At 52.5% G+C, this 27,958-nt stretch overlaps 1 protein-coding gene across 2 annotated transcripts in view; it reads right to left on the minus strand.

Annotated features, from left to right (window-relative positions):
* The window catches only part of ODAD3 (outer dynein arm docking complex subunit 3), a 253,592-nt gene that overhangs the window by 105,445 nt on the left and 120,189 nt on the right, over positions 1-27,958 (minus strand). For both annotated transcript variants that reach the window (XM_085600554.1, XM_085600553.1), the window contains one exon: positions 20,956-21,078. In XM_085600554.1, coding sequence (XP_085456680.1) covers positions 20,956-21,078 — 123 coding nt within the window. The remainder of the gene's footprint in view (positions 1-20,955; positions 21,079-27,958) is intronic.

The raw sequence follows: 27,958 nt of genomic DNA on the forward strand, positions 1-27,958 counted from the left end.
ACACTGAGAAGCAAGGCAAGAGCCCTAGGCCATTTCTGAGCGAAAAGGTGTAATCAAGACTATGCTTTCCTGTTTTTGACAAAGCCGCCAAACTGGGACTGCAGAAGATAGGACCACGCTGGAGCTCGAACAGGATGTGCCCAGTTTGGAGACCAGCAAGTCTCGCTCCTAAGGAAACTTTTTAGAGCTAACCTGATCAATCTTAACTACAGAATATTCATATGTAGAGTTCATTCCTTTCGAAACCTGATAGCACTAAACGTTTACTGTTCCAAATGTACACTCAAGCCTTTAGTAAAGTATCTGTAAATCTTTACCGGATGCCATGACATATAGAATAAATTATTTCATAAGTCAGTGAATATGTTCCTAAGTGCAGACTCTAGATTAGTGGGGATGAAAGGAAAACCACATCTTTCAGATGAAAATAACAGTGGTTCCAGTGCAACCCCAGGCACCTCTGCAGTGGTCTCATCTTTATTCCTGCACACAGAACTAGAAAATGGAGGAACCCATATTTCACAACACCCACTCAACATCCCTCGCCGACTTTGGTGGTGATGCTGCGAACATAGCCACCATGATCTTACTTTTCAATAATTTGTCCAGCGGTGGAAAAGCCTTAATCGTATTGAGAACTGCCTCAATGAACTAAAGGTGCTTCCTCAGAACAAATAGAACTTTTTCACGTTCCTAGAGAAACACAAGCTGTGCAAAAGTGGGACTGTATCTAGTAAAGTAGAGGAACTAACGATGATTCAAGTAGCCAGTTGTCTAAATATGGTGAGAGAAAGTAACGCTGGCAGTGAAGATGAGCAACCATTCCTGCCATCATCTTGGTAAACACTCTAGAGGCTAACTTCAGGCCAAACAAAAGAGCATCAGGTTGATAATGATCACTCCCCACATGCTGCAAAGCTCATGTACTATCTGTTCTGTGGGGAGATGGGAATGCAGAATTGCTGAATCGTCGAGAACCTCAAATCAAAAATTGGGCAAAGTTCTCCACTTGCTTGGGGATCAGAAAATTTATTGAAACACACTTCTTTACTCTTTCCAACAGGGGGACTATCTCTCTGGTGCATTTTGCAAAAACAGTAGCAACCGCCATCATCAAGATACTTGTGTGAGGGAAGGGAGTGGGAGGGTTGTTGGGAGACAGGTGTTGGTTTTGCACAAAATGAAAATGAGGATTACCCTTTGACTCAATGTTATCTCTTGTCCATTGGTGGCACATATTGGCCCACTTGTCCCCCGACCGAAGAAACATGAGCTGAAATAGCCAAGAGCTCCAGGAGCTGAGGTGGAAGTCCAGGAATAAAAAGATGGACATGCCCAAAGTCTTTCATTGTTGATACTGCTACATCACAGGCTACCTTTGACTAACAGACCTAAGACTACAGCCCCTAAATCTTTTAAAATTCTGATAAAATTTCATGGCGATTGGGGGGTGGAGCTAAAACCAGAATCCCATAAGTAGTCCTACTCTGTCTAACCACTCCAAAGAACAATCTTTGTAATAGTCTCAATAAAAAATGAGGTAAAGTATGCAGTCTTTGTTTGTTATCAAGTAAGGTTCAGTCCATATTAATTTTTTTCATCTTTGTAATCTGCAGGTTATTATTCTCGCAGGCTATGGCAAAAGTCAAACCCAACGTTGGACATCATCAACCCTATGTGTACTGGGAACAAGAAGAAATACTACACATATCTGTGTGGGAAAAATGGGTTGCATTTGAAATACAGCACTCAAGCCTGCTAGGAAATGGTGGCTCATGCTGAATGAATGGTAATAGTCGTAGCACTTCATGTCTAATTTTATAGAACTGTATTATAGGTTTATTTCTTTTCTTTCTCATCTTTCTCTGTCTTCCATCATGTGTTTCTGTCTCGCCAGAAGATATTAACAATCTTTATCAAAGCTTAGACAACATCTCATGGTTTCAATTTATCATCACATGGTTGTATATTTGAGATGTGTTATTTTCTTCTATAATGCAATATTTCACTGGAGGTTTTGTGTTCTTTTATTTTGAATAATTAAAAAAACTGACCTACAGTAAAGCAGACCCAAAATGTTTCCTCAAGCCCATACGTTATTATCTGAAAAGGTGCAAGGCTTTGGGACCCCTTGCTAGGAGCTAGCTCTTAGCAAATCATTCTTGGACTGTAAACTCCTTTATAATGGTGTATAAGTCTGTGCCTGCAGCCGCCTAGCTGTTTTGGTTTGTAACTTTCTCCGTTCCTTTCCCCAGATTGAGGCAACATATCAACCTGTTTATTGTCGAATCCTGCCTGTTAGACCTGTCAGCCCTTTGGCAGTTCCCCCCCCACCCATATATTTTTTTTTCCCTTTCCCTTCTCATTTTTTTTTCTGTCCACTAACAACTTTTTTGGGTATTGATGTAGAGGCTCTGGGCGCCTCATCCTCACCACCTGAGGGAGAGGCGCAAGGTGCTTCAGTGAAGAAATGGGAAGAGGGAGGTGAGATTCACAAAATGGTGGTTCCAACTGTCACCTCGGCACCTGGGCCATGTCTGCCATGAGAGGTTCCGGAACCTTCTGGGCTCCTCTGGCCAGTCAGGCCCGAGGTGATAAATAGAGGTGACAGAAGGTCGGCTATTTTAGGATAGAGTGGAGCTGCAGTTTAGTCAGGAGTAAGGCACCTGAGTGGGGAGGTGGCTGCGCTGGACAGGGAATGGACATATCTCAGGGTCTGCAAGATTCCCCTCGGGAGTGACATCACCCTCCACCTTCTGACCGGTCCCTGAGCGCAGCCAGTGACTTTTGATATCCTCGTACCTTGGGAGGTCTCCCGGTAGTTTGTACCCCTGACCCACTGGACCTGGGAGAGAGCCATCGCCTGAGGCCATCTACTCTCAATTCCGTTGTTGACTGGGATTTCCGGACTGGCCTGGTGTTGCCACACTCTCTGACAGAGAGGAGAGGTGGTCGTGCCCAAGCCCCAAGAGTCTACCTGACCTCCGCCACCGTTCCAGTGTGTAAACCGGCACCCGTTACTTCACCCCCCCCCCCCCTCCACAAGACCCGTCTTGAAACCCTGGCCGCCACCCCTCCCCCGAGTTCGAGAGGTTACCTAGGGTCCTTTGGCAGGAGTCGCTGTCGCCGGGAGGCCTGAGGTGAGGGATTGGCCCCAGGTGTGTGTCGGGCGAGTGAGCGACGCGTCCGTCGGCTTGAGGAGATCCTCACTCCGGAAGGGCGGGAAGGGAGGCTGTGAAGCCGCTGTCCTCATCACGTGCGAGGGGCCTAGCGCCACCCCACTGTTGCCGGACGTGAGCAGAGGCCGCGCCCCCGCAAGACGCACTGTTCCTGGTATCGGTGGAAGCGCCTCCCAGCAGTAGCGGAGGAGAGGGGCTGCCGTCAGCGAGGGGAGAGCGCACCATAGGAATCCCTTGTGGGAGGTGGCCGGAGGGTGTGCGCAGACCCCCCCCCCTCCCTCCCCCGCCCCACTCGTAGAGAGGATTCCTTTTTCTTGGTTAGTCAGCAAGCTCCGTTCCACGAAGTGGGGGAACGTACCTCCCGGCATCGGTGAACCATCCAAGAGGAGGACCACAAGTGTGAACAGTAAGCTGGGCCCATAACCCGAGGGAAAAGGGGAGACGACTCGGTACTGAAAAGTATGTTTGAAGGCCTGAGGGGGACCCATTTGAACCGGTTGTTGTTCCGTGGGGAAGCCAGGGGCCAGCTGTAATTATCGGCACCTCGGCACAACCAAGCGTGTGACTGAGGGTATTGGATAACAGGGCGAGCTCTTGTACCAGCGAGAGCCTAGGTGTACTGCCAAACAGGGATGGTTTAGCGCGGTACTAAAGTAACCTACAAGTAGCTTGCCTGAATGTAACGAATTGGCTGCCAGCAGTTAGTGAGCCCAGCTGTCAGGAGAACCCCGTTTAGACCAGGGGGTAATCTGAATTGCGTAATGGGTGAGTGCTCTTCAGAGCGCCGTCTGTGAGGAGGTTAACAATCCCTCCAGAGACAAGGCGCCGGGTGGGACCACCTAGAGGGTCTACAGATCTGCTGTGCTAGAGTTATCTCGAAGGGACTGTTATTGTGACACGTAATGAAATGGTTTATCTTGAAATATGATGAAATGGTTTATTGTGAAACGTAATGAAATGGTTTATCTTGAAATATGATGAAATGGTTTATTGTGAAACGTAATGAAATGTTTTATCCTGAAATATAATGAAATGGGTTATCCTGAAATGTAGCGAAATGTTCAACCCGAAAGGTAACGAAGTGTTTATTTTGAAATGTGATGAAAAGTTTATCCTGAATTGTAATGCCATGTTTTATCCCGAAATGAAGGGAGGCGTTCATCCTGTGATGTAATGAAATGTTTCATTCTAAAGTTGAAATTGGGTAACCAAGTTGCGAAGAAGAGATAAAGACTTCTAGTAAACCTTAAATTTAATCAGTGTAGTGTCCTTTTTAAGTGGTGTGGCGTTAAGTTGTGAGCTGGGTGTGTTGCAAGCACGAGTCGCTATGTTGGGAGAAAAGCCTGTGGAACCTGAGCCAAGCTACCTAAGGACGCTAGGTCCAACAAGTTGGTGTCCAGCGGTGGGATCCCGAATCCGTGCTTGCATCCACTCATTAGCAATTTGGCGCGCGCCGCAACCTACACCTGATTGTTTTTACTGGAGTTTTCTCCAGGTTGTCTCCCTGATGGGAGGTTTTCAAAATTGTCCTGTGGCATTCTTCCTTTTAAGGGAAGGTCTCCCATTGTGAAGTTCTTTTTGACTGTGTTGGGGTCCCACCTGGTAGGATGGAGTTCGAGTTGGGTAGGCTGGAAGAATATACTGTGACCCAATTGAAGGAATTCTGCCAGGAGAGGGAGGTATTCTTCAAGCAGGGGGCGAGGAAAATAGAGCTCCAAACTAGCTTGAGAGCCTGGGTTATGGCCCACCCTAGCAGGAAACGGGAGGAGAAACCAGGACTGGACATCCCAGAAGAAACAGAAGTACTTTTCCCCCCTGGGAGCGGCAACATGGACGTCGGACCTAGTGCCCCTTCAAGAGTGGGAAGTAGCGCTTCGGGGGGGAGCCTGTCGTCTGCTGATTTAGTTGACAGGAGGGAGGAGAGGCAGTTCAGAATGGATCTGGCCCGCTTGGAGAAAGAGAGGGAGGAGAGGAGGTTCCTCCATGAGCTCCATTTAAAGGAGTTGGAACTCAAAGCCGTACAGCTTGGAACCCCCAGCAGTCCCGTTGGTGGCAGCGTACCTAGAGAGATCCCCAGGGAGCCCAGACCCTACCTGCCAAAAGATGTAGTCGCCAGCTATGGTGTCGGGGATGATATTGTCAAATGGCTGGCTGCCTATGAGGTCTCCTTACGAGCCCAAGGGGTCCCCGAAGCTCAGTGGGGGGGTGGTCTATACAGGTATATGCCTCCGGTGGGGAGGGATGCCCTGTTAGCCTTGGAACAGCCAGACCAAATACCCCATCATGAAGGTCGCCCTAGTTAAGAAGTTTGGGTTGACCCCTGAGAAATTCAGGCAGAGGTTTCGGGGCAGTCAGAAGTTGACCACCCAGAATTGGGTAGACTTCCTGGACTACGCCAAGAAGGCTTTGGAGGGCTGGGTACAGGGCAGCGAGGTAAAGGACTACGAGGGATTGTATAATCTGATTTTAAAGGAGCACCTCCTCGAGAAAAGTTTTCCGGAGCTGCGTCAACACCTGGTGGACAGCAAGCTAACTAATCCTAGGAAGCTTGCAGAGGAGGCGGATATCTGGGCAAGTACCCGGGTATCCTCAAAAGGGACTGGAGGGGGGGCGTGGCTTGGAGGCCGCCGAGCATGGACGCGAGAGCTCTGAGCTCCGTGCTGGCCGTGCGATTTATCCTGATGTGACCCTCGCTGGCGGTGTCTGCGACCCGGGAGGGGGCTCCCCTGGACGGAGAGGAGCTGGCCGACTGGTTGGATTCTCTACAGCGGCGCCGGGGGCTGCCTAGCACGGAGACTGCGAGGGACCTGCCTGGTGGGGACCGGCCATCTTGCCTGCGGCCTGGGGCGGCTCTGTCATCCCCGGAGTTGCGTGGAGCGCGGCCCCGCCGGAAGTGGTAGAGGACTCGGTGGGGGTGGCTTGCGGACCGCGCTGCGGCTTGCTGGCCCTGATCTGTGCGGGCGGAGCGGAGCCAATCCCGGCGGGGGACAGTGGACTGTGAGCGGCCGGGGGCAGCGGCGGAGCCTCTGGAGCCTGGGGCGCCGCCGCGGGACCAGTGGAGCTGGTGCCGGTGAGGACGCGGGTGAGCGGGGACGCGCCTCTTCGGGGCGCTGGCGGTGGACTGTGGCCCGCGGCAGGGACGGAGGACCCTGGGGGCGATGGGCGACCCTGTGGTGCTGAGGGGACCCCGCCCCTCGGAGTGCTGGCGTGCGTGACCGTCGGCCCGCGGGAGGGCTGGCGTGGACTGGACCGGTGGTGCCCCCTGCCTCGTGGCCCTCAGAGACGGTGGGTGCTGTGCCCTTGTTGGTGTTGGCACCGCGCGTGCTGGACCTGTGCTTCCTGGGTGGCGGGAGGAGCCCTCGCTTGGTGAATTGGACTCGAGGCTGTGTGGTCCCCTGGCGGCGCTGGACTGGGAGCGGCGCCGGATTCCTGCTTACCGACCTCGCCTCGGAGTGCACGCGATCGGGTACCGCGACTGTGCACCAGCGGCTGCCCGCTGATCCCCTCCTGCCTAGCTGAGACCACGGTGGTCGCCCCTGCCCCGGGTGCGGCGGACGTGGACTTGCCCTTCCTGGTCCTGGTGTTGTGGGTCCGGGGGGCTCCTGGGACTTTTGCCGCTGGTCGGGGAGATCGGGGCTGGACTATAGCCGAGGCCCGAACATGGGGAAACCACGACGGGGCCCAGGGGGGGCTCCGGCTGAGCACCAAGAGAGCACGCCTGACTCTCAGGCTCCGGGCACGGATGGCGCCTCGGCTGCGGGACTCCAGCAGCAGCAGCTGGATCAAATTCTAAAGGCCATATCGGACACGCGGGAGGCATTGGGCCGCGACATTGCGCCAGTGTCTACAAGTCTTGGATTTTTGCGCGCCGATCATGCCAAATTGGTTGACCGCGTCAAAACTGCGGAACACAAGTTGGAGACGCTGGAGCCTGCCCAGAGGGCGACGGAGACCTCACTGAGTGACTTGGTGCACAGGGTGCAGCTGTTGGAGAAAAGGGCTGAGGAGGCAGAAGGGCGCAATCGGCGCAATAACATCCGGGTGGTGGGCCTTCCCGAGAGAATTGAAGGGGACGATATGGTCGAGTTCTTGGAGAAGTGGCTGCGAGAAGTGGTGGCGCGGGAAGGCTTGTCGCAGTTTTACACCTTGGAGAGGGCCCACAGGGTGCCGTTTCGCCCTTCGGCGGCGGGCCGCCCCCCTAGGCCAGTGGTTGCACGCCTGCTGCACTACAGGGATCGTGACCTTATACTGCGGAATGCTCGGGCGTCAGGCCCGTACAAAGTGGATAACGCTGCGGTCTCTCTTTATCCTGATTACTCCCAGGAGGTCCAGCGGAGTCGCTACTCCTTCATGGCAGTTAAGAAGGCCCTCCGAGAGGTGGGGCTCCAGTATGCTCTGTACTTTCCGCCCCGTTTGAAGGTGATGGTGGATGGGACTTCAACGTTCTTTGATTCGCCGGATGATGCCTGGCAGTGGCTGGAGCGGCACCGCGCCGGCGGGGACGGCCCTGGCCGGCGAGCCCCGGAGGTGGGGGCTGGGCAGCGGCTACGCCGGGGCCGCCGCAATAGACAGCGTGCCAGGAGTGGACGATCGCCGCCTGCTTCTCAGACGGAGGTGGAGAGGCGGGCGGCCCTGCAGGCGGTCTCTGCTATTTCTGGAGCGGCGGCGTCGCCGGTGGGTTCGGGCTCCCGGCGGACGTCCTCGGGGGCGGACTCACCGGGGTCGGAGGACGCTGGGGAGGATGTCGAACTCCTATCGGGGGTGACTCCCGGAACTGCCGATGGCCTCTTGGATAAGTGACACTATTGCCTTCTTTATGGGTTGCGACTATGATTGGCACGTTGAGGATGGCGAAGTGGGTGATGGAGGGGGCTCTGCTGCCGAGGGGCCGGGTGGGGGTCTTGTGGTCCGGGGGGGCCGCCAGGGGCAAGACGCCGTCGGGAGGAGGGGAATGTTGTGATTGAGGCCTGACACATCTGGTGGGCTGGTGGGATCGCGGTCCGGCTTGTGCTGGTGCTAGGTCACCCCTCTTACCTCACACCTACTGTGAGTCCCTGGTAGCTACCAGGGGGACTTTCACCGTTGGGACAGTGTTTGGATGGGTAACTATGGTTTAGAGCCTGTTCTGGGGAAGGGTGGGATGGGGGTTTGTTGGGGATGTTTTGCAGGGGGGGGGGGGTATGTCAGTGTGCCCGCTAGGCCGGGTTGGATTGTGCTCAGTTGTATTTTTCAGTATGGCGACCCGCCTTGAGTTACGATGCGTCACATGGAATGTGCGCGGGTTGAACTCCATGAGAAAACGTTATAAGGTACATGCTTATTTAGTCCGTAGGGGGATCCAGGTGGCCTTCCTGCAGGAGACACATATTGACCAGGCGGAGGGGCGGGCGCTACAGCGGAGGTGGAGGGGTCAATTGTTCTACACCACATTTCTCAGCCTTTGCTAGGGGGACCTTAATTTGGGTACGAGCTGGGGTTCCTTTCCAACCCCTGACCACGCTGATAGACCCTGAGGGGAGGTTTGTGTTGGTGGCTGGCCGTCTGGATGGTAGGGATGTGACGTTAAGCAGTATCTATGCCCCGAATTCTGAGCACTCTGCATTTTTTGCGCGGCTTTCTGGGAAGCTGGCGGCGTACTTAGCGGGTACCGTGTTCCTCGGGGGGGGACTTTAATTCCGTAACAGATGTGGAATTGGATCGCTCTCACCCCCCGCTGGCTCAGTCAGGGGTGCGTAGAGTGGCTAAGGTGCGACGGGATTGGCAGGAGGCGTGGGGTCTAGTGGATGCCTGGCGAATATACCACCCATTAGATAGGGACTACTCCTTTTACTCGGTACCACATGACTTGCATGTTCGACTGGATGGTTTCTTGTGTACCCCGGGGGCCCTAGAGCTCACGTCTTATAGTGAGTACCTGGCAAAGACGCTCTCGGATCACAATCCGTGCCTGCTCACGATACTTTGGTCACGGCAGCGGCCGGCGATCCCGACGTGGCGTTTGAATCCGGCGCTGCTGGAGGACCCCGTGTTTAATGCGGAGCTGGGGGACGGTGTGGAGCGCTACTTTCAGGGTAACTCGGGGACGGCGACGAGTAGAGCGCATGAGTGGGATGCACTCAAGGCGGTAGTGAGAGGGATTTGCATTTCGTCTGTGACTGGGACGCGCAAGGTGCTGCTACGTGATGTCGATCGGGCGGAGACGCGATTGCGCCAGGCAGAGTTGAAGGACCACGCGTCTGAAGGTACCCGGGGAGAGCTGCTGGCGGCGCGGGAGGAGGTAGCCCTGCAGGTCAAGCGGCTCCGCTGCTATGACCACAAGGAATATATGGTGCGGGCACAAGCGGAACGTGACAAGGTGGGGACGCTTTTGGCCTGGTTGGCTGATCCGGCGGCTCGGGGCTCCCCGGTGGTGTCGCTGGCTGCGCCGACGGGGAACCCAGTCCACTCGCAAAAGGAGATTAATGACTTGTTTTTGGGTTACTATTCCCTGCTGTACCAGAGTAGGATGCAGGGTCTACCGGATGGGCTAGACGATTACTTGGAGGCTGCGGGGTTGCCCCGCCTGGACCCGGAACAGGGTTCTGCTCTGGGGTCGGAGATCTCTCTGGGCGAAATTAGAGCGGCGGTCAAGCATATGGCGCGGAAGAAGACTCCTGGGGCTGACGGCCTTCCGGTGGAGTTCTACGCTGCGTATTTGGACACTCTGGCGCCGCGGCTGCAGGCGGTATATCGGGAGGCGTGGGGTCTGGGACGGCTTCCGGTCACCATGAGAGAGGCGATCATAGTCCCATTGTTGAAGAAGGGTGGGGTTCCTACCTCCATGGCGGCATACCGACCGCTTTCTATGCTCTCGGTTGACTACAAGATTCTTAGTAAGATCTTGGCCACGCGATTGTTGGGTCATATGCGCTCCTTGGTTCATTCGGATCAATCGGGGTTCATCCCGACTAGAAACACTGCGACGTGCATTCGGCGGTTGGTGCGGATAATGAGAGACGAGGGGGAGGGGAGATCGGATGCTGCGGTGTTGTCGGTCGACATTGAAAAGGTGTTCGATAGTGTGGAGTGGCCGTATTTGTTCCGGGTTCTGCGGGAATTTGGCCTAGGTGATAATTTTGTGCGCTGGACCGAGCTGCTGTATAGCTCCGCTACGGCTAGGGTCCGTACGGGACGTACTATTTCGGCGGCGTGCTTGGTGGGGAGGGGCACACGCCAGGGTTGCTCTCTCTCCCCGCTGCTGTTCGCGCTGGCTGTGGAGCCCTTGGCGGCCCACGCCCGGCAAGGGCAGTATTACGGGGGGGTTTGGTGGCGCGAGGAACTGCAACACATATCGTTGTATGCGGATGACCTCCTGTTGTATCTGGCTGATACGGGGGATTCCCTCCGGGGTGCTCGGACTTTGCTTGAGGACTTTGGTCGCTTGTCGGGGTTGCGGGTGAATTGGACTAAGACCTGCCTGTTTCCTCTGTCGCTGGGAGCGCGGCAGCCTCTGGAGCTGGCTGACCTGCGGTGGGAGCCTGGCTGTTTGCCGTACCTGGGCGTTCGTATATTCCACACCCCCAATGACCTTTTTGAGGGGAATGTGGGGGGCGCGCTGAGGGGGCTCAGGGGTAGTATGGCGTTCTGGCGCACCCTTCCTCTCTCGGTTGCTGGACGGGTGGCGCTGTTGAAGATGATAGCGCTACCGCGCCTGCTCTATTATTTCCGTACTTTGCCGATCTGGATTCCGGCCGCCTTTTTCCAGACGCTTCGGTCCTTAATGACGGGGTTCATTTGGGGAACTGGGAGGCGACGAGTGGCGATGTCGACGCTGATGAGGCCACGGGAGGCGGGAGGGCTGGCAGCCCCCGATTTTGAATGGTACTATTTGGCGGCGCAGCTGCAGTGGCTGACCCAGGCCGTGGCACGTGAGTTTCGGGGCCCAGAGGGTCCGCAGGATAGGGTCATTCCGCGCCATGTGTTGTCGTTCATTGTGCTCCGGCAAAGGCTCAGATTGGATCAGCTTACCCTCGAGGAACGCACGCTTCGGCTGTGCTGGATCCGTAGTCAGAAAAGGGCAGGGTTTGCTCGGCCGTATGCCCCAGAGATACCGTTGGGCATGTGCACGGCCCTCCCGCACGGTGGGGATTGGTCGGCCCTGGCTAACTGGGAGGAGTGTGGGGTGCACATGATTGGGGACTTATACGGAGATGGCGTCTTGCTGTCGTTCCAGGATCTGCAGGGGGCATATGACCTACCACGGGGGGACTACCTTTTGCATGCTGCCTTGGTACGTGGGATCCAGAAGCACTGGAGGATGGGGCTGTCGGAACCCCCAATTTCCCAGGGATGTCAATACGTCACTATGGCGGCGGGTACGGTTAAGGCCATTACTTGTCTGTATAGACGGCTGTCCACGGAGAGGCTGGCACCCTTGGAAGTCTTGCGGGGTAAATGGGAGGGGGATCTTGGCAGGCCCATTCCTGAGACGACTTGGGCACAGCTTTTACGGCGGGCCTGGAAGGGCACGCGCAATGCAAGATTCCAGTTGATCCAATTTTACACCCTTCATAGGGCTTACCTCACTCCGGTCAAAATTCTGCGGTATTTTGGAGGCTCTCAGTCGCCATGCCCGCGATGCGGAGTAGAAGGGGCTGATTTTGGTCACATGTTCTGGTCCTGCCTGGGCCTGGGCTCGTACTGGGCGGATGTGGTGGCGTGTCTGAATCAGGTGACTGACCGTGAGTTGGAGGTGGAGATGGGGACTTGCCTTTTGTTGTGGTTTCCGCACACCCCCCGCACCAAAGTCACAAGCAAGTTTTGCGATTTGGGTCTGATACTAGCGAAGCGGGAGCTCACTCTGCATTGGAAGGCCAAGCCCGGCCCGAGTTTTTGGAGATGGAGGGGGAGTTTCCTGGCCTGGGCGGGAAGCGAAGGGACGCTTCGGCTTCAGATGGCCAGGCGGACCGCTAATGAGAAGGCGCTGGATGTGGCGAGGGTGTGGGGGGTGTTGGTGGAAGAGCTGCGCTCCTGGGAGATGAGGAATGTGGAGGCTGTGGAGGATGGGGATTCTGTAGACGTGGATGGGGGAGTGGAACCTGGGACGGGGTCGGTGGGGGCCACGGGGGAGTACATGCAGGACGGGGTTACTTAGTTACACTCATGGAGGACTTGCTATCTGCACACTACCTGGGCAGCGGTTGAAGAGCGCAGGTGGGAACAGGGCTGCGGAGGGAGGTCACGGCGGGGCCCTCTCTCTCGGGCTGAATGCTAGCAGGGGTTTGCCCGTTTGTCCGGAGCTGGAACGTCTCAGGCCATAGGGCCAGATGGAAGGTGGCTGATGAGGGGTTACTGCGGGCACACTGACTGGGGGGGGTGGGGGTAGAGGGGGCAGTGGGTGGGGGATGTAGGGTGGGAATGCAGTGGAACGGATTTCTCCTGATGCGTATTTTGAGGGGGGATTCTTCGTCTGCTGGTCACATGTGTAATGTTGGTCTGCAGGACCCTGGGTGTGAAAAATTAATAAAAATATTTTACAAAAAAAAAAAAAGGGACTGGAGGGAATTTTCATGGGGCTGGTCAGGGCGCCCCCCAGAAGAAAGAGGGGGGAGACAAAAAGAAGGAGTTCTCTAAAGGCCCCCAAAAGAGTTCACAAGGAAAGGGAGTAGGATTCCCTCCTAAGGTTGGCCCCCACAAACCCCCTTATCCTGACCGTGGTCAGCAGCCTAGGGTTGTCCGCTGTTATGAGTGTGGCGAGATTGGGCACTATAAGGGGGATGCCAAGTGTGCCAAGAGACCACACCCTCCTATTGGAGGAAAGACCCCTGGGGTGGCGAGTGTAGTGCTCGGGGAGGAGTTGCCCCAAGATAATGGAGGTGAGTGGGCAGGGCTAACCTTAGTGTCCTTAGGGGATTGTGAGATGGTTCCTAAGACCCAGGTGCCCTCGAATACTACTAAGTACAGGCAATGGGTCACCATCAATGCTCAGAGGGTGGAGGCTCTGAGGGACACAGGAGCCAGCATGACTATGGTAAGGAGTCAGCTGGTGTCCCCAGAGCAGGTGGTTCCCAATGTAGTCCACCCGGTTGTGATGGCTGACAACCGAGAGGGTCACTATCCGGTGGCCCAGATTCCCTTTGAGTGGGGAGGGGTTGCGGGTCCTCTACGAGTTGCGATAAGCCCTGCCATGCCGGTCGACTGCCTGTTGGGAAATGACCTTGAACACTCGGCGTGGAAGGAGGTCGAGTTCAGGGCCCACATGGAGATGTTGGGGACCCCTGAGTGGACGTGTGCCAACACCCGGTCCGTGACTGCCCGAAGAGGGAGTTCACAGAGGTTGGAGCCTGGGACAAAGGCCCAACCAGCTGCCGGAAAGGGTAAGCGGGGACGGGGGAAGCCTACCCCGGCATCAGAACCTCCGAGGGCGGATGGGGAGACTGGAGTGGTCCCGGAGTCTACGGAGGGGGATGTAACTTCCCTGGAGGGCTTACCTACCCCTGCAGACTGGCAGGTGGAGGGAGGACCTACTAGGGAAGAGTTTTGTCGGGCCCAGAAGGAGTGCCCTACCCTTGAGGGTTTACGGCGGCAGGCCGAAGCCCAGGCAGCGGGTAACGATTCGGGGAACTTCCACATATACTGGGAAGATGGTCTCCTTTATAGCGAACCCAAGGCTCCGGTGCATGGATCATCCCGGGCCTTGGTAGTTCCCCAGCGTTACCGAGCCTTCCTTTTGGGATTGGCTCACGAAATACCCTTGGCAGGACACTTGGGAAAAGACAAGACCTTTGCTCGACTTGTCCCTCATTTCTACTGGCCTCAGATGAGGATTACGTCCGATACTTTTTGTAGGACGTGTGTAACCTGCCAAGCTAGTGGGAAAACAGGGGTGAAGCTGAAGGCTCCCCTGGAACCACTGCCTGTCGTTGGCACCCCCTTTGAAAGGGTGGGCATCGACATTGTAGGGCCATTGGATCCACCAACGTCTGCCGGTCACAGGTTTATCCTGGTTCTGGTGGATCATGCCACCCGGTACCCAGAGGCAATCCCTCTGAGGACCATTACTGCACCTGCGGTGGCACGGGCTCTTATGGGAATTTTCACCCGGATGGGATTCCCCAAGGAAGTTGTGTCGGACAGGGGTACCAACTTCATGTCGGCATATATATGGGCTATGTGGAAAGAGTGTGGAGTCACTTACCGGTTCTCCAACCCATATCACCCCCAGACCAATGGTCTGGTGGAAAGGTTTAACAAAACCTTAAAGGGCATGATCAGGAGTCTGCCCGAGAGCCTGCGGAGGAAATGGGACGTCCTCCTACCTTGTTTGCTGTTTTCTTACAGGGAGGTACCACAGAAGGGAGTGGGCTTCAGCCCCTTCGAGCTGTTGTACGGACACCCTGTGCGCGGACCTCTTAGCCTGGTGAAGGATAGATGGGAAAAGACTCCCAGAAAACTTCCCCCAGATGTGGTGAGCTACATGCTGGCCTTTCGTAGCCAAATGGCTAGGTTGTGGAAGCAAGCTTCTGAAAACCTAGAAGCCAGCCAGACGGTCATGAAGGAATGGTATGACCGAAATGCTCACCCGGTGGAGCTGGAGCCTGGCCAGAAAGTGTGGGTGATGGAACCTGGAGAGCTTAGTGCCCTCCAGGATCGCTGGTCAGGCCCCTTTGAGGTGGTTGAGAAGAAGGGCAAGGTTACCTATGTGGTGGATCTTAAGACCCCCAGGCAGCCCCATAGGGTGCTCCATGTCAACCGCCTCAAGCCTCACCAAGAGAGACCCGAGGTCACTTTAATGATTGTAACTGATGGGTCAGAGGAAGAGGAAAGTGAACCTCTTCCTGATCTTTTTGCGTCCCAAGAGAAGGATGGGTCGGTGGAGGGAGTAATCCTCTCACCATCCCTAACTCCTGAACAACGGAGGGACTGCCGCCAGGTTCTGGAGCAGTTTGCTTCCTTGTTCTCACTTATCCCGGGAAGGACTCATCTGTGTACCCATGATGTGGACACAGGGGACAGCCCACCTGTGAAGTCCAAGTCCTACCGACTGTCGGATAAGGTGAAGGCTAGCATCCATGGAGAAGTTACCAAGATGCTAGAGCTAGGAGTGATTGAGCCTTCAAGTAGTCCCTGGTCCAGTCCGGTGGTACTGGTACCCAAAGCTGCCCCGCCGGGCACTACCCCAGAACTCCGGTTCTGTGTGGATTACAGGGGACTGAATTCTGTGACAAAGACAGACGCTCATCCCATCCCGAGGGCGGATGAGCTCATTGACCGGTTGGGAGCTGCCCAATATCTCAGTACCTTTGACCTTACATCCGGGTACTGGCAGATTTCCCTGACAGATGGAGCCAAGGAAAGGTCAGCCTTCTCCACACCTGAGGGTCACTACCAGTTCTGTGTGATGCCCTTTGGGCTCAAGAACGCCCCTGCCACCTTCCAGCGGTTGGTGAACCAGGTCCTCTCTGGAATGGAGGCCTTTTCGGTTGCGTACCTGGATGACATCGCTGTCTTCAGCCGCAGCTGGGAGGACCATTTGTGTCACCTTCACGCTGTCCTTCAAGCTCTGCAGCAGGCGGGTCTGACGATCAAGGCCAGTAAGTGCCAGATCGGGCAGGGGTCGGTAGTGTACCTCAGTCACTTGGTGGGTCGGGGCAAGGTGCAACCCCTCCAGGCCAAGATTGAAACCATCATGGCCTGGGAACCCCCCAAGACTCAGACGGAGGTTCGAGCCTTTCTAGGCCTCACTGGCTACTACCAACGCTTCGTCAAGGGATACGGTACTTTCGTGGCCCCCTTGACTGAGCTCACTTCTAAAAAGCACCCTCGACGTGTAATCTGGACCGAGGGGTGTCAACAAGCCTTTGACACCTTGAAAAAGGCAATGTGTGCGGCCCCTGTTCTTAGGGCCCCTGACTTCTCCAAGGAGTTCATCGTCCAAACGGATGCGTCGGAGCATGGCATCGGGGCAGTGCTGTCGCAACTTAATGACGAGGGTCTGGACCAACCGGTGGTTTTCCTGTCTAGGAGACTACTCCCCCGGGAACAGAGGTGGAGTGCAATTGAGACGGAGGCTTTTGCGGTGGTGTGGGCTCTGAAGAAGCTGCGGCCATACCTGTTTGGCTCGCACTTCCTGGTTCAGACCGACCACCGGCCCCTCAGGTGGCTGATGCAAATGAGGGGCGAGAATCCCAAGCTATTGAGGTGGTCCATCTCCCTACAGGGAATGGACTTTCGGGTGGAGCATCGCCCAGGAGTGGACCACGCCAATGCTGACGGTCTATCCAGGTACTTCCGCTTTAGTGAAGAGGACTCCCAAGGGGTTGGGTAGCTCTCCCCACTTTCAGCTGGGGGGGACGCGTGTTAGACCTGTCAGCCCTTTGGCAGTTCCCCCCCCCCCTCATATATATTTTTTTCCCTTTCCCTTCTCATTTTTTTTCTGTCCACTAACAACTTTTTTGGGTATTGATTTAGAGGCTCTGGGCGCCTCATCCTCACCACCTGAGGGAGAGGCGCAAGGTGCTTCAGTGAAGAAATGGGAAGAGGGAGGTGAGATTCACAAAATGGTGGTTCCAACTGTCACCTCGGCACCTGGGCCATGTCTGCCATGAGAGGTTCTGGAACCTTCTGGGCTCCTCTGGCCAGTCAGGCCCGAGGTGATAAATAGAGGTGACAGAAGGTCGGCCATTTTAGGATAGATTGGAGCTGCAGTTTAGTCAGGAGTAAGGCACCTGAGTGGGGAGGTGTCTGCGCTGGACAGGGAATGGACAGGTCTCAGGGTCTGCAAGATTCCCCTCGGGAGTGACATCACCCTCCACCTTCTGACCGGTCCCTGAGCGCAGCCAGTGACTTTTGATATCCTCGTACCTTGGGAGGTCTCCCGGTAGTTCGTACCCCTGACCCACTGGACCTGGGAGAGAGCCATCGCCTGAGGCCATCTACTCTCAATTCCGTTGTTGACTGGGATTTCCGGACTGGCCTGGTGTTGCCACCCTCTCTGACAGAGAGGAGAGGTGGTCGTGCCCAAGCCCCAAGAGTCTAGCTGACCTCCGCCACCGTTCCAGTGTGAAAACCGGCACCCGTTACTTCACCCCCCCCCCCCCCCTCCACAAGACCCGTCTTGAAACCCTGGCCGCCACCCCTCCCCCGAGTTCGAGAGGTTACCTAGGGTCCTTTGGCAGGAGTCGCTGTCGCCGGGAGGCCTGAGGTGAGGGATTGGCCCCAGGTGTGTGTCGGGCGAGTGAGCGACGCGTCCGTCGGCTTGAGGAGATCATCACTCCAGAAGGGCGGGAAGGGAGGCTGTGAAGCCGCTGTCCTCATCACGTGCGAGGGGCCTAGCGCCGCCCCACTGTTGCCGGACGTGAGCAGAGGCCGCGCCCCCACAAGACGCACAGTTCCTGGTATCGGTGGAAGCGCCTCCCAGCAGTAGCGGAGGAGAGGGGCTGCAGCCAGCGAGGGGAGAGCGCACCATAGGAATCCCTTGTGGGAGGTGGCCGGAGGGTGTGCGCAGACCCCCCCCCCCCCCCCCCTCGTAGAGAGGATTCCTTTTTCTTGGTTAGTCAGCAAGCTCCGTTCCACGAAGTGGGGGAACGTACCTCCCGGCATCGGTGAACCATCCAAGAGGAGGACCACAAGTGTGAACAGTAAGCTGGGCCCATAACCCGAGGGAAAAGGCGAGACGACTCGGTACTGAAAAGTATGTTTGAAGGCCTGAGGGGGACCCATTTGAACCGGTTGTTGTTCCGTGGGGAAGCCAGGGGCCAGCTGTAATTATCGGCACCTCGGCACAACCAAGCGTGTGACTGAGGGTATTGGATAACAGGGCGAGCTCTTGTACCAGCGAGAGCCTAGGTGTACTACCAAACAGGGATGGTTTAGCGCGGTACTAAAGTAACCTACAAGTAGCTTGCCTGAATGTAACGAATTGGCTGCCAGCAGTTAGTGAGCCCAGCTGTCAGGAGAACCCCGTTTAGACCAGGGGGTAATCTGAATTGCGTAATGGGTGAGTGCTCTTCAGAGCGCCGTCTGTGAGGAGGTTAACAATCCCTCCAGAGACAAGGCGCCGGGTGGGACCACCTAGAGCAGGGGTCTCCAACGAGTAGCTCGGGAGCTACTGGTAGCTCGCCAGTACCCTCAAAGTAGCTCTCAGAGGTGAAGTCAATCCCAGTATCTCATTCAGAGAGTCTTTGCAAAGACTCTAAGCATATTAAAAAAGGCAGCACTTCTCATCTGAAGATCTTTAGCCAACCAGCCTACGGCAGGAACTCATATTGACAGTCAAACACGCACTGTGTCTGGCTATTGAGTCTGCCACATGGTCACCTTTATCCAGTCTTGGACTAAGTCACAAGGTGATTAGCCATGTGGTAGTCCCCTGCTTTATCAATTTCACCATGTGTGTGAACAGTGGGCCATAAATGAAGAGTGGCAGTGGTAGCCTGAGCAGTAATCAGTGCTGACCCACTAAAGTGTGGGACTGCAGGAGTCAGTGAAAATGTTTCAGTTGGGTGCATGAGCAGCCAAGAGCTGAGGAAAGTTATGATCCTGAGCAGAGAAAATGAAGAGCCTCATCTGCACTCATCTATGTGTGTGTCCATTATAAACACTGTTGGTTCCTGTAAGCTACACCTGGTGTCAAGGACTACCAAATGGGTATGCTAGCACCCATCATATGGGGTTTGTCTGTGGCACAATTGTGTCAGTTCATGGCATAATAGTGCCAATGACATAATTATGGCCATCCTTTACTATTTTGGGTATTCGTGGTCTAGTTATGGTATACTGACAGCCATCAGTGACATATTAAGAGCATGACTGCACTATATTTAGTTGTCCCTGATATAATTGTGGCTGCCCCTTGCATAATAATGACCATGACTAATAATATGGTGGCCACCCTGGTCCTTATGGTGTCTAGACTTGGCACAATTTATACTGGTGGGCATTATTGGAATTATACAGTCACCCTCTGTGCTACGGTGCCATGGATTTTGACTGTAATACCTGAGAATTTGAAGCAGCCTGTCCATGTGAGGCATTTGTAAAAGTGAGTGCCCAATTAAAATGACTAGCTGATGTTTGGGGACTATCTATTTCCTAAAAATGAAAACGTAGATTTTAAAGGCATTTTTTTCAAACAAGGGTTTTCTTCAGGAACATTTAGTTTGCCCAAAATGGAAAGTGGTGATACCAAAATCTGTGTATTTTCAGAAATTGATATGCTGATGAAGACAAAAGGTTGCAATTCCAAAATACATTTAATGTTGATACTTGAAAGATAAGTCAAGCTGAATTGAGGAGACTTGGTTATGTCCTTTGTGCCACAAGGCATGTGAAGATTGGAATGTTACTTTATCAGTCAGGTGGGGGCATTTAGCATTTAATATTGATACATTTTTCCCTAGCATTTCTTCTGGTACTATCACCTGGAATACTTGGGTGGCACTATGATAATCCTGGTTAGGGTGGTCATAGTGTAATGTTTACATGTGCTGTCAATATTTTATAGTGATAACATTTGCTAGTAGCTCAACAGGACTTTCCTTGAGCTGAAGTAGCTCTCAATACAGAAAAGGTTGGAGACCCCTGACCTAGAGGGTCTACAGATCTGCTGTGCTAGAGTTATCTTGAAGGGACTGTTATTGTGACACGTAATGAAATGGTTTATCTTGAAATATGATGAAATGGTTTATTGTGAAACATAATGAAATGGTTTATCTTGAAATATGATGAAATGGTTTATTGTGAAACGTAATGAAATGTTTTATCCTGAAATATAATGAAATGGGTTATCCTGAAATGTAGCGAAATGTTCAACCCGAAAGGTAACGAAGTGTTTATTTTGAAATGTGATGAAAAGTTTATCCTGAATTGTAATGCCATGTTTTATCCCGAAATGAAGGGAGGCGTTCATCCTGTGATGTAATGAAATGTTTCATTCTAAAGTTGAAATTGGGTAACCAAGTTGCGAAGAAGAGATAAAGACTTCTAGTAAACCTTAAATTTAATCAGTGTAGTGTCCTTTTTAAGTGGTGTGGCGTTAAGTTGTGAGCTGGGTGTGTTGCAAGCACGAGTCGCTATGTTGGGAGAAAAGCCTGTGGGCCTGAGCCAAGCTACCTAAGGACGCTAGGTCCAACACTGCCATCTTACAACTCAATCAATTTGCTTGATGCTGGTTTGAATCAATGTCACATAATCCTTTTGTAGCCCCCTCTGTGGGACCTGTTTCACATCCCCTTTACCTGTCTCTTTCAATGTGTTCAGCCCGCATAATATTGTCCTACTCCAACGTCACTAATTTCTCAGCCCCCTCAGTGTTAACCTACTCACTCAATCATCTTTTGACTAACTCAGAGTTGGCCTGCACCTATGTCTAGTGCAGCTCGACGAGGACCTGCCTTCTCACCATTTTCTCAGTCGCTTGTAAGCTCTTTATTCTTCTCTTGGCATAGGCCTGGTTCCATGACAGCATACCAGCTTCTTGACTTGCTGAGAAGCACCTTACCTGTCTCTGGTACTGCACCAATGCCTCTTTACATGTCGCAGTCCTGTATACAGTACCTGGTTATCCTCTTTTCATTTCACTTGGCATTGGCCAGGCCCCATGACACGTTACCCATCGCTTGGCTTGCTCTGTAACACCTTACTTATACTTTCGAAGAGCCAGTCCCTTCTTTCAGGTTTCTTCAATGCCCACTTGACCCTCCTCTGGGCTCACCTAACATTTCCCGTACCCACATTTTGACTTAATTATTACAATCCTACTAAATTCTGGGCCTGCTTCATGCTCCGTACTCCTTACCCGTCTCTCGGCACGCTCAGCGTTTGCCTTCCTCTCCTCTGCCTGTTTCTTGTAGTCCTGGAGAATCATTTCACGCTCTCGTCGTTCACGGTAGATGATCTCTTCATGCTGCTGGAGCTCCATCTGGGGGAAACACACAACAGTAAATCGTTACACACGAAAACATCCATGTCTGACATCCATACTCTTTTGTGAATGTCTGTTGAGCCAGAGTAAGTGTGGGCTCACCATTAGGGCTGATCACTGGCATGGTGGTCCAGTTCCAAGAAATTGGTTAAGAGTTGTCAGAAATAATGGGCCCACTCTTACAGAGGAGGGAGAAGGGGCAGTTGCACACTCAGAAAGGGGAGCATCAAAAAGAATAGCGAGCATCTAGGAATAACGACATAGGATAATTAGCATCAATGTAAGCAGTGGGGCTCTGAAGGGCACAGATTGGGATCAGTAGATATTTACACAGTCAAATGAACGATCAAGGCACAGCACATCATAGCAAAGATAGCATGTAAAAAGAAGCATCTTTACCACCTTTCAGAATATTAAAGAAAAAAGCTACATAAAGCCCCCGATGGTACAGTTTTGAAGGTTTGTAGTGGCGAGCAGCTGGTGCTTCTATTACCTAACTTCTCAAGATTCCCTCCATCATTCATAAAAGACAAAAAATCTGAGTCATCCTCCACCCAGTATTTCAACCAGGACCTGCGGACCACTAGCAGATCTATGTGTCCGAAGTGTTAACCCACTTGGCTTCTTCCTGGCAGCTGATTTTTGGTCTATGTGCTACTTGAGTATGCTTGCAGTAGCATCTCTAAAAGTGATTTTTAGGGAAGGCACACATTGAGCAACAGATAAAACTAGTAGCGCCAACTAAAAAAACACAAGGGTCATTTGCAGAGAGAGAGAGAGAAAGGGAGAGAGAGAATGACAGAGTGTGTGTATATATGCTTGCTTGCTTAAAATGTTACATTTGACAGTAGATATCTTTGCATATACCTATACCTACAGATATATGCACACACACCTACGAAGTCAGATTTAAAACACTGACTTGCAGTGAAACGTCGTTAGACATATTATTGTGCGTACTGAGGCACACTGTCCATTTGATTTTTTGGTTACGCCTGAGCCAGCGGATGCGCTGTCTCTGCAAGACATTTAGTAAGAGACTTTTTGGAAGTGCTCCCAAAGGCTTTTGATGGCCTAGCACTTGCGTTCACGCGTGCGTGCACGTGCGCAGCCGCCATCTGTCTTTCCTCCGTCACGGGTCATTAAGTGCATCGCGATCACTTTCACGGCCGGTGAAAAGTGATCGCAATCGCGATGCACTTATACCTCTAATGTTACTTCTAAACGTAATAGAATTCTCTTTATAGGTGAGCCAGTTCCCATCTCCCCCCCCACACATGTTTTGGTGATTTAGATTTAATGGGGTTCCCCACAGCTCGGCATGCAGTTGTCTGCTCTGTTGCTCTTGGCGCCACCGCTCATGTCCTTCCCCCGCGCATTTTCAGAGATGATATGAAGGCCGTCTGGTCCGGGTGCCTGCAGCTCCTTAACTAATCGTCTTGTACTAACAACTTAACGGGTGACAACGCGAGCATCACTTTCAACTTCTGAGCTCTTCCCGCTGTCAGCGCTTACGAAGTTTGATGTTTAATTGTTAATGGCCAGTTGCTTTTCTCAGCGTCGGCTTTGCTGGGTTTGTTACGATGCAACAGCACGAAGAGACAGCATGTGAAAATTACTGTGTGCAATTTGCAAGCACAGCGTTATTCCATCTGCACAGATTAATCTTGCTCAGCACCCGTGCTGATGCCCTCCGTGGCAGAGAGAGCTCCTTTTTTTTTTTTACTTTGTGTGGTGTGTGTACATGGTCGAGGAAATGTGTGTACTGTGCCATTGTTGTGGCCGTGATTGATTTTATGTGGTTTCTTGCCTGAAATGGATGGGGTAGAACGCACATTACCGCGTTTATGGTACTCTTTAGCATGCGATAACCCCGACAGGCGTCAGGACCAATGTATTCTCAGTGAATTCCTTCTCCTCTTTCACCATCACTCTTCTTGGCTTGCTAGCCTGAGAGGAAACGTTCCACGCTTCCCTCTGAGATCTCCACTGCTCATCTGTCACTGTTCTTCAGAGCCAAGTTGATGTATCTGCTTTTGCTTATCCTCCCGCCTTTCACGAATTCCTAAAGGAGGCACTTAAAGGTTTTTTGAGGACCGTAGTGATGATTAGGTGGTTTGTGGTCAAGTACTCCAGGCAAGGTACAAGATTTAGAGCTGGTTAGCTTTATAGTCCAGTTTGCAGTCAAATAAGAGAAATGTGGCTGTCAGAATTAGTCGGGTTCAGTACCACCGTGGAGTGACAGCTTACAAAATAACTCGATCTCATTTAAATATCTGCTCTCCTCCCTCTGTAGATAAGGGATACCAGTCAAAAAGGCAGTATATTTTACGTTAATGTGAACTCAAAGGCCCTCCGACGTCTCTCATCACACCCCACTCCTTTGAGAAGCCTGTGCCTTCAGAATGCAAAGGACAAGACACAAATACTAAAAATAAAATCAAACAGATTTATTTCTCATGCCTTCACAATCGACACTGTGTGATGTTTATATATTGGTGCAGTTTTCTGTAGCATAGCTCAAGAACGTTGCATATACCACAAATATATTACAGAAACTACAGTTGACAAACATTTTTATAATGCAGTTTCAAGAAGAGCAATTACAAGCATTGGCAGACTCTATCATGTGAAATACCAAACAAGTATTTGCAAGGCAATATGTCTCGCATTTGCGAGTGTTTAAGCTATTGGCATTGTAAATGACAATGCCTTTTATTTATGTTTTAAAAACCAACACGTAAATAAAAGGCATTGCCATTTACAATGCCAATAGCTCAAACTCTCACAACTGCGAGACCTATTGCATTGCAAATGCTTGTTCTGTTTTGCCTCCTGGCACATTCAACAGCTGTGATGGTGAGGCCACGGTTGAGGGGGGCACAATACAATAAATAGAAGCGGGTCACAGGCCCTATCTGGTCCCTCTTTAGAGATGTCAGTGCATGCTCAGCAGCACCTGGGAGTAGGGTGTCACTCAACTAAGCCCCAGTGAAACACAGTTGTATCCCTAAACAAGTCTGCTTGCTTCACAGAGAGACAATGGAGCTGTGTCATGGAATTCCCATTAAGTGTTGGATCGCTTACAAAGGGGTATCAAACTGTTGAGATAATGCTCATTTATGTACTGAATCTCCCATTTACCACCAATGACACTTAACCAAGTCACCCTAACAATTGTCAAATATAAGGTTAGGGTCTCAAAAGCCCACCCAAATGTATGATCATCCTGATAGAACTCAAAGACATCAAAGCAGATAGAAATTTCCTACAGGAGATGCATCTGCTCCGGGCAGACCAAAATAGGCTCAGGTCTAAACTCTACCCCATCTAGTGTCATACTTTGGCCCTGTCCATAAATGCTGGCATTTCTATCCTTATTGGCAAAAAAGATCTCTTTTGGGAAGCCCAAGTTAAGTGGGACATGCAGGGACACTGGCTGATGGTAAAAGGTTTTTGGAAAGACAGCCCAATTATAGTGGAGGTTACGTATGGCCCCAACCAGGCCAAGAAAAATGTATCCATATTGTATTGAAGACACTACTGGATTTTGCCATGAGCATTATGATGATGGAGGTTGGAGACTTCAATGTAATATTCAGTGTCTACTTAGACAAGTCCCAACAAACATATGGAGGAATCCTGGAGTTGTCCACAGGGGGAAAAGCATGTCTAAACGATTTAGGGCTCATTGATGCCTGGCGGACTGTCACTAACTTGCCATTGACTACCTCCACTACTTGCTGCACACCAAATATATGACCAGATAGATTACCTACTACTTGACAAGAGATTAGAAACTGCCCTGAAAGAGGCAGATTATTTGCTCAGATCCCACTGGATTATAGCCTGGTGTTGGTGGTATTAAAATGGATTTGGACCACAAACCAACCAATAAGTTCCTTTAGGTGTCTCAACAATATAATAATACGAGACCCAGTACTTGTGCAAGAAATCTCAAATGATGCATAGGGCTATATAAAATTAAATTACACAGTTAACCTTTGAATGCCCTCAAGGCCTTAATCTAGGGTTCCTTTATCAGTAAGGTCACTCGCCCTCAAAGAATGCTGGAGCTGACACTGGAGAATCCAACCACAGATTTAAAAAGTTGGAAACCAGCATAAATCTAATCCCTCTAGAAAGGTACGAAGGCATGTTGTAATGGTAAGGGTTCAATTGCGTACCTTCGGAACTTCATAGGGCAAACTATATTATGTTCTTTAGAGATTCAAAAGCATGAGGTAGGTAACAATAATAAACTGGATGGGCTAATAGCACACAAATTAAGAGCTTTGCAACCATAAAGCTTTACTTGGGATGCCAAAAATGAGGATGGAGGGGCGTGGCTTGGCAAGCCAACATGGAGGACGTAGCCTGAGCGAGCTCCGTCCTTCCACACCATAATCCAACATTAATCCTACCGTAATCCTGCCCAGAGACGGTATATCTTGGCGCAACAGCTCCCTCTACATCCTGGTGGTGCAAATCTTCTCGGACACGGCTGTGACTACGCCATAGCTGCAGATAGATCCCGGACGTCCCCGCCTGGTGACCTGGGGTCGAATCTCGCCGCGGTGGCCCGACCGGAGCCCGCATGAGACAGCTGCGGGGAGTCTGCCCCCGCCGTGGCTGGAGGAGGTAGCGCTGTGGTCTGTTGCTGAGTGTCCAGTGCCCTCCTCATGAGGTTTAACACCGGAGGGCTTGATCCGACGAGAAGGTGCCGCCGCCCCTACCCCCTTCTTTCCACAGCCACCATCTTTCCCGTGTGGGGCTGCATTCATGGCGGAGCAGCTCCACTTACGTCACTCCGGTCCTGGAGGCAAGAGACCTGTTGAGGGAAATCGCGGACAAGCTAGCGCCTCCTAGGACATCGGGGAATGGCGTTACAGATCCTGCTGGAGCGACCGGGTCCTGGGAAATCGGAGCGCGCATAGCTGGTGGCTGGCGGCACCGAGGCCAGACTGCGGCCTCGGGTGATGAGCGGGAGGCCTGCACCCGTGTCCGGCGCTGCCTGGAGGACTGTTGCTCCTGGCCCTCTCTCCCCTCCTATTTCGACCATTTGGCAGCATCGCCCTATGTGAAGGTTAGTGGGAAGAACACCGGTGCCCCGGAACACCTCAGAGACTGCCCCAGATCGCCCACATAGGAATTGCAGTGGGGAGAGTGACGTGATCCGAGTGTGGATGTGATGATCTGCGAGGCCCCACTGGCTGTCCTGTCTTGTGGCCGGGCCCGTGTGTAGCCCCCTGTGGAGGACGATCTGCACAACGTGGCTGAGCTGGGGTCTAGACGACGTAGTGCAGGGGAGAGGGACGCGGACTGGGCTCTTTTCCTAGTGGACAGACTGTGTGTTTGTCGGGGGGGAAGGGGGTGCCGGGGGTGATTGCCGGCCTCCATTGAGCCCCCGTACAAGGAATAGATCCTGGGTCGGAGTGGGGGCTGTACGGCCCTTCCTCTTCCCCCCCGCTGCCCTGGGACTCTACCTGGATATTTGCCTGCGTGATCGGAGGTGTGGATGGGCCGCCCTGTGCTTCACGCCACGACCTCCGACCCCCTCTGTGAGTACCGTGGATTCCAGGCCGGTGCCCTTTAGAATCTTGGCCCGGCTGGACCTGCCCCAGGCTCGCTGGCCATGCCTTAAGATCCGGCAGGCCTAGAAGCCATTGAGGCGCCAGGGGAGCAGTGATTGGGGCTCCGAAGAACTGTGATTGGGCCTGAAGCTGATCGTGACACGGGGACCGGCGTGCTGGCCTCCTTTCCCTTGTCGGTGAGTGAGCCCGGCGTCCACCAGATTGGGGCCGTCCGCAGGGTGCCTGTCGCTACTGTGGTAAATAATTTAATTACCGGGACTTAATTTGATACAGAACATAATAAAAATAGCTCAATAAATAAGAGGCAGAATCCGTGGTATTAGAGGTTCGGAATGGGCTTTATTCCAATGGACGATTCGGAATCGTGGCCTCCAGGTTCCATCACCACGGAGGCTCAGGAAGTGAAGTACATACATTATTGATAATTAATCACTTTTATACAATAGGCATTACAGTGAAGCAAATGCGAGAGGCGTAACAATTGATAGCAAAGATAACATTTTACATGCGTAGCTGAAAATGGGCGTGATTGGGCGTAACAAAGGAACGTCATCAGGCATGATGTCATAATGGGGTGGTTCCATGAAAGAATTTCGCAATGTCAGCAGAAATACTTGGCAGAGATGCGCGCGCAGCAGCATGACGTGTGATTGACGTGCAGCTAGGGGGTGAAGGGGACTTGACATTTAGCTCTACATGTGGCGACAGATGTCTGGAGGGTCAAGTCAACCTAATCCCAAATCATATCTAACATCCTATGTTTAAAGAACTATGTTATCCAAAAGAGAGGCCTTCTTGGAGTAGAATCTTATTCTATACTGACTATACTGACTGTTAGTGCGTGTACAAGCGTCTAAGTGTCTACACTAGATGCGAGGGCAGGAATCTTCCATAGTAACAGGGCTATGAATTACTTGCATAAAGACAGAGAAGCCGGGCCTTTGCTCGGTAGCTGGCAGAATGTTTACTTAAACTACTAGACAGGAATGCATTGGGCAGGGAGCGGAGCAGATAATTTCGAAGGTGAAATACAGTTCTTGGCAGGCAGCAAGCTGATGTCAGGCATCGTGAGCCGCGCAGAGGATGAGACAAAGTTCATGGTCACAGATGCAGGCTCGGACTGGAGCTTCAGAGACAGAAAGCAAGAAAAGCTTGATGACAGAATCAGGGCCTACTTGCCTGGACTGTAAAATGGCATAAGTGAACTGTAGAAAGGCGGTGGCCTTTCATACTTAGGAATGGAATATCCAGCCTATTCATGGCGGATCTGAAAGAGGACATGT

The sequence above is a fragment of the Triturus cristatus genome, chromosome 4_2 (assembly GCF_964204655.1).
Source record: "Triturus cristatus chromosome 4_2, aTriCri1.1, whole genome shotgun sequence".
In the NCBI taxonomy this organism is placed as follows: domain Eukaryota; kingdom Metazoa; phylum Chordata; class Amphibia; order Caudata; family Salamandridae; genus Triturus; species Triturus cristatus.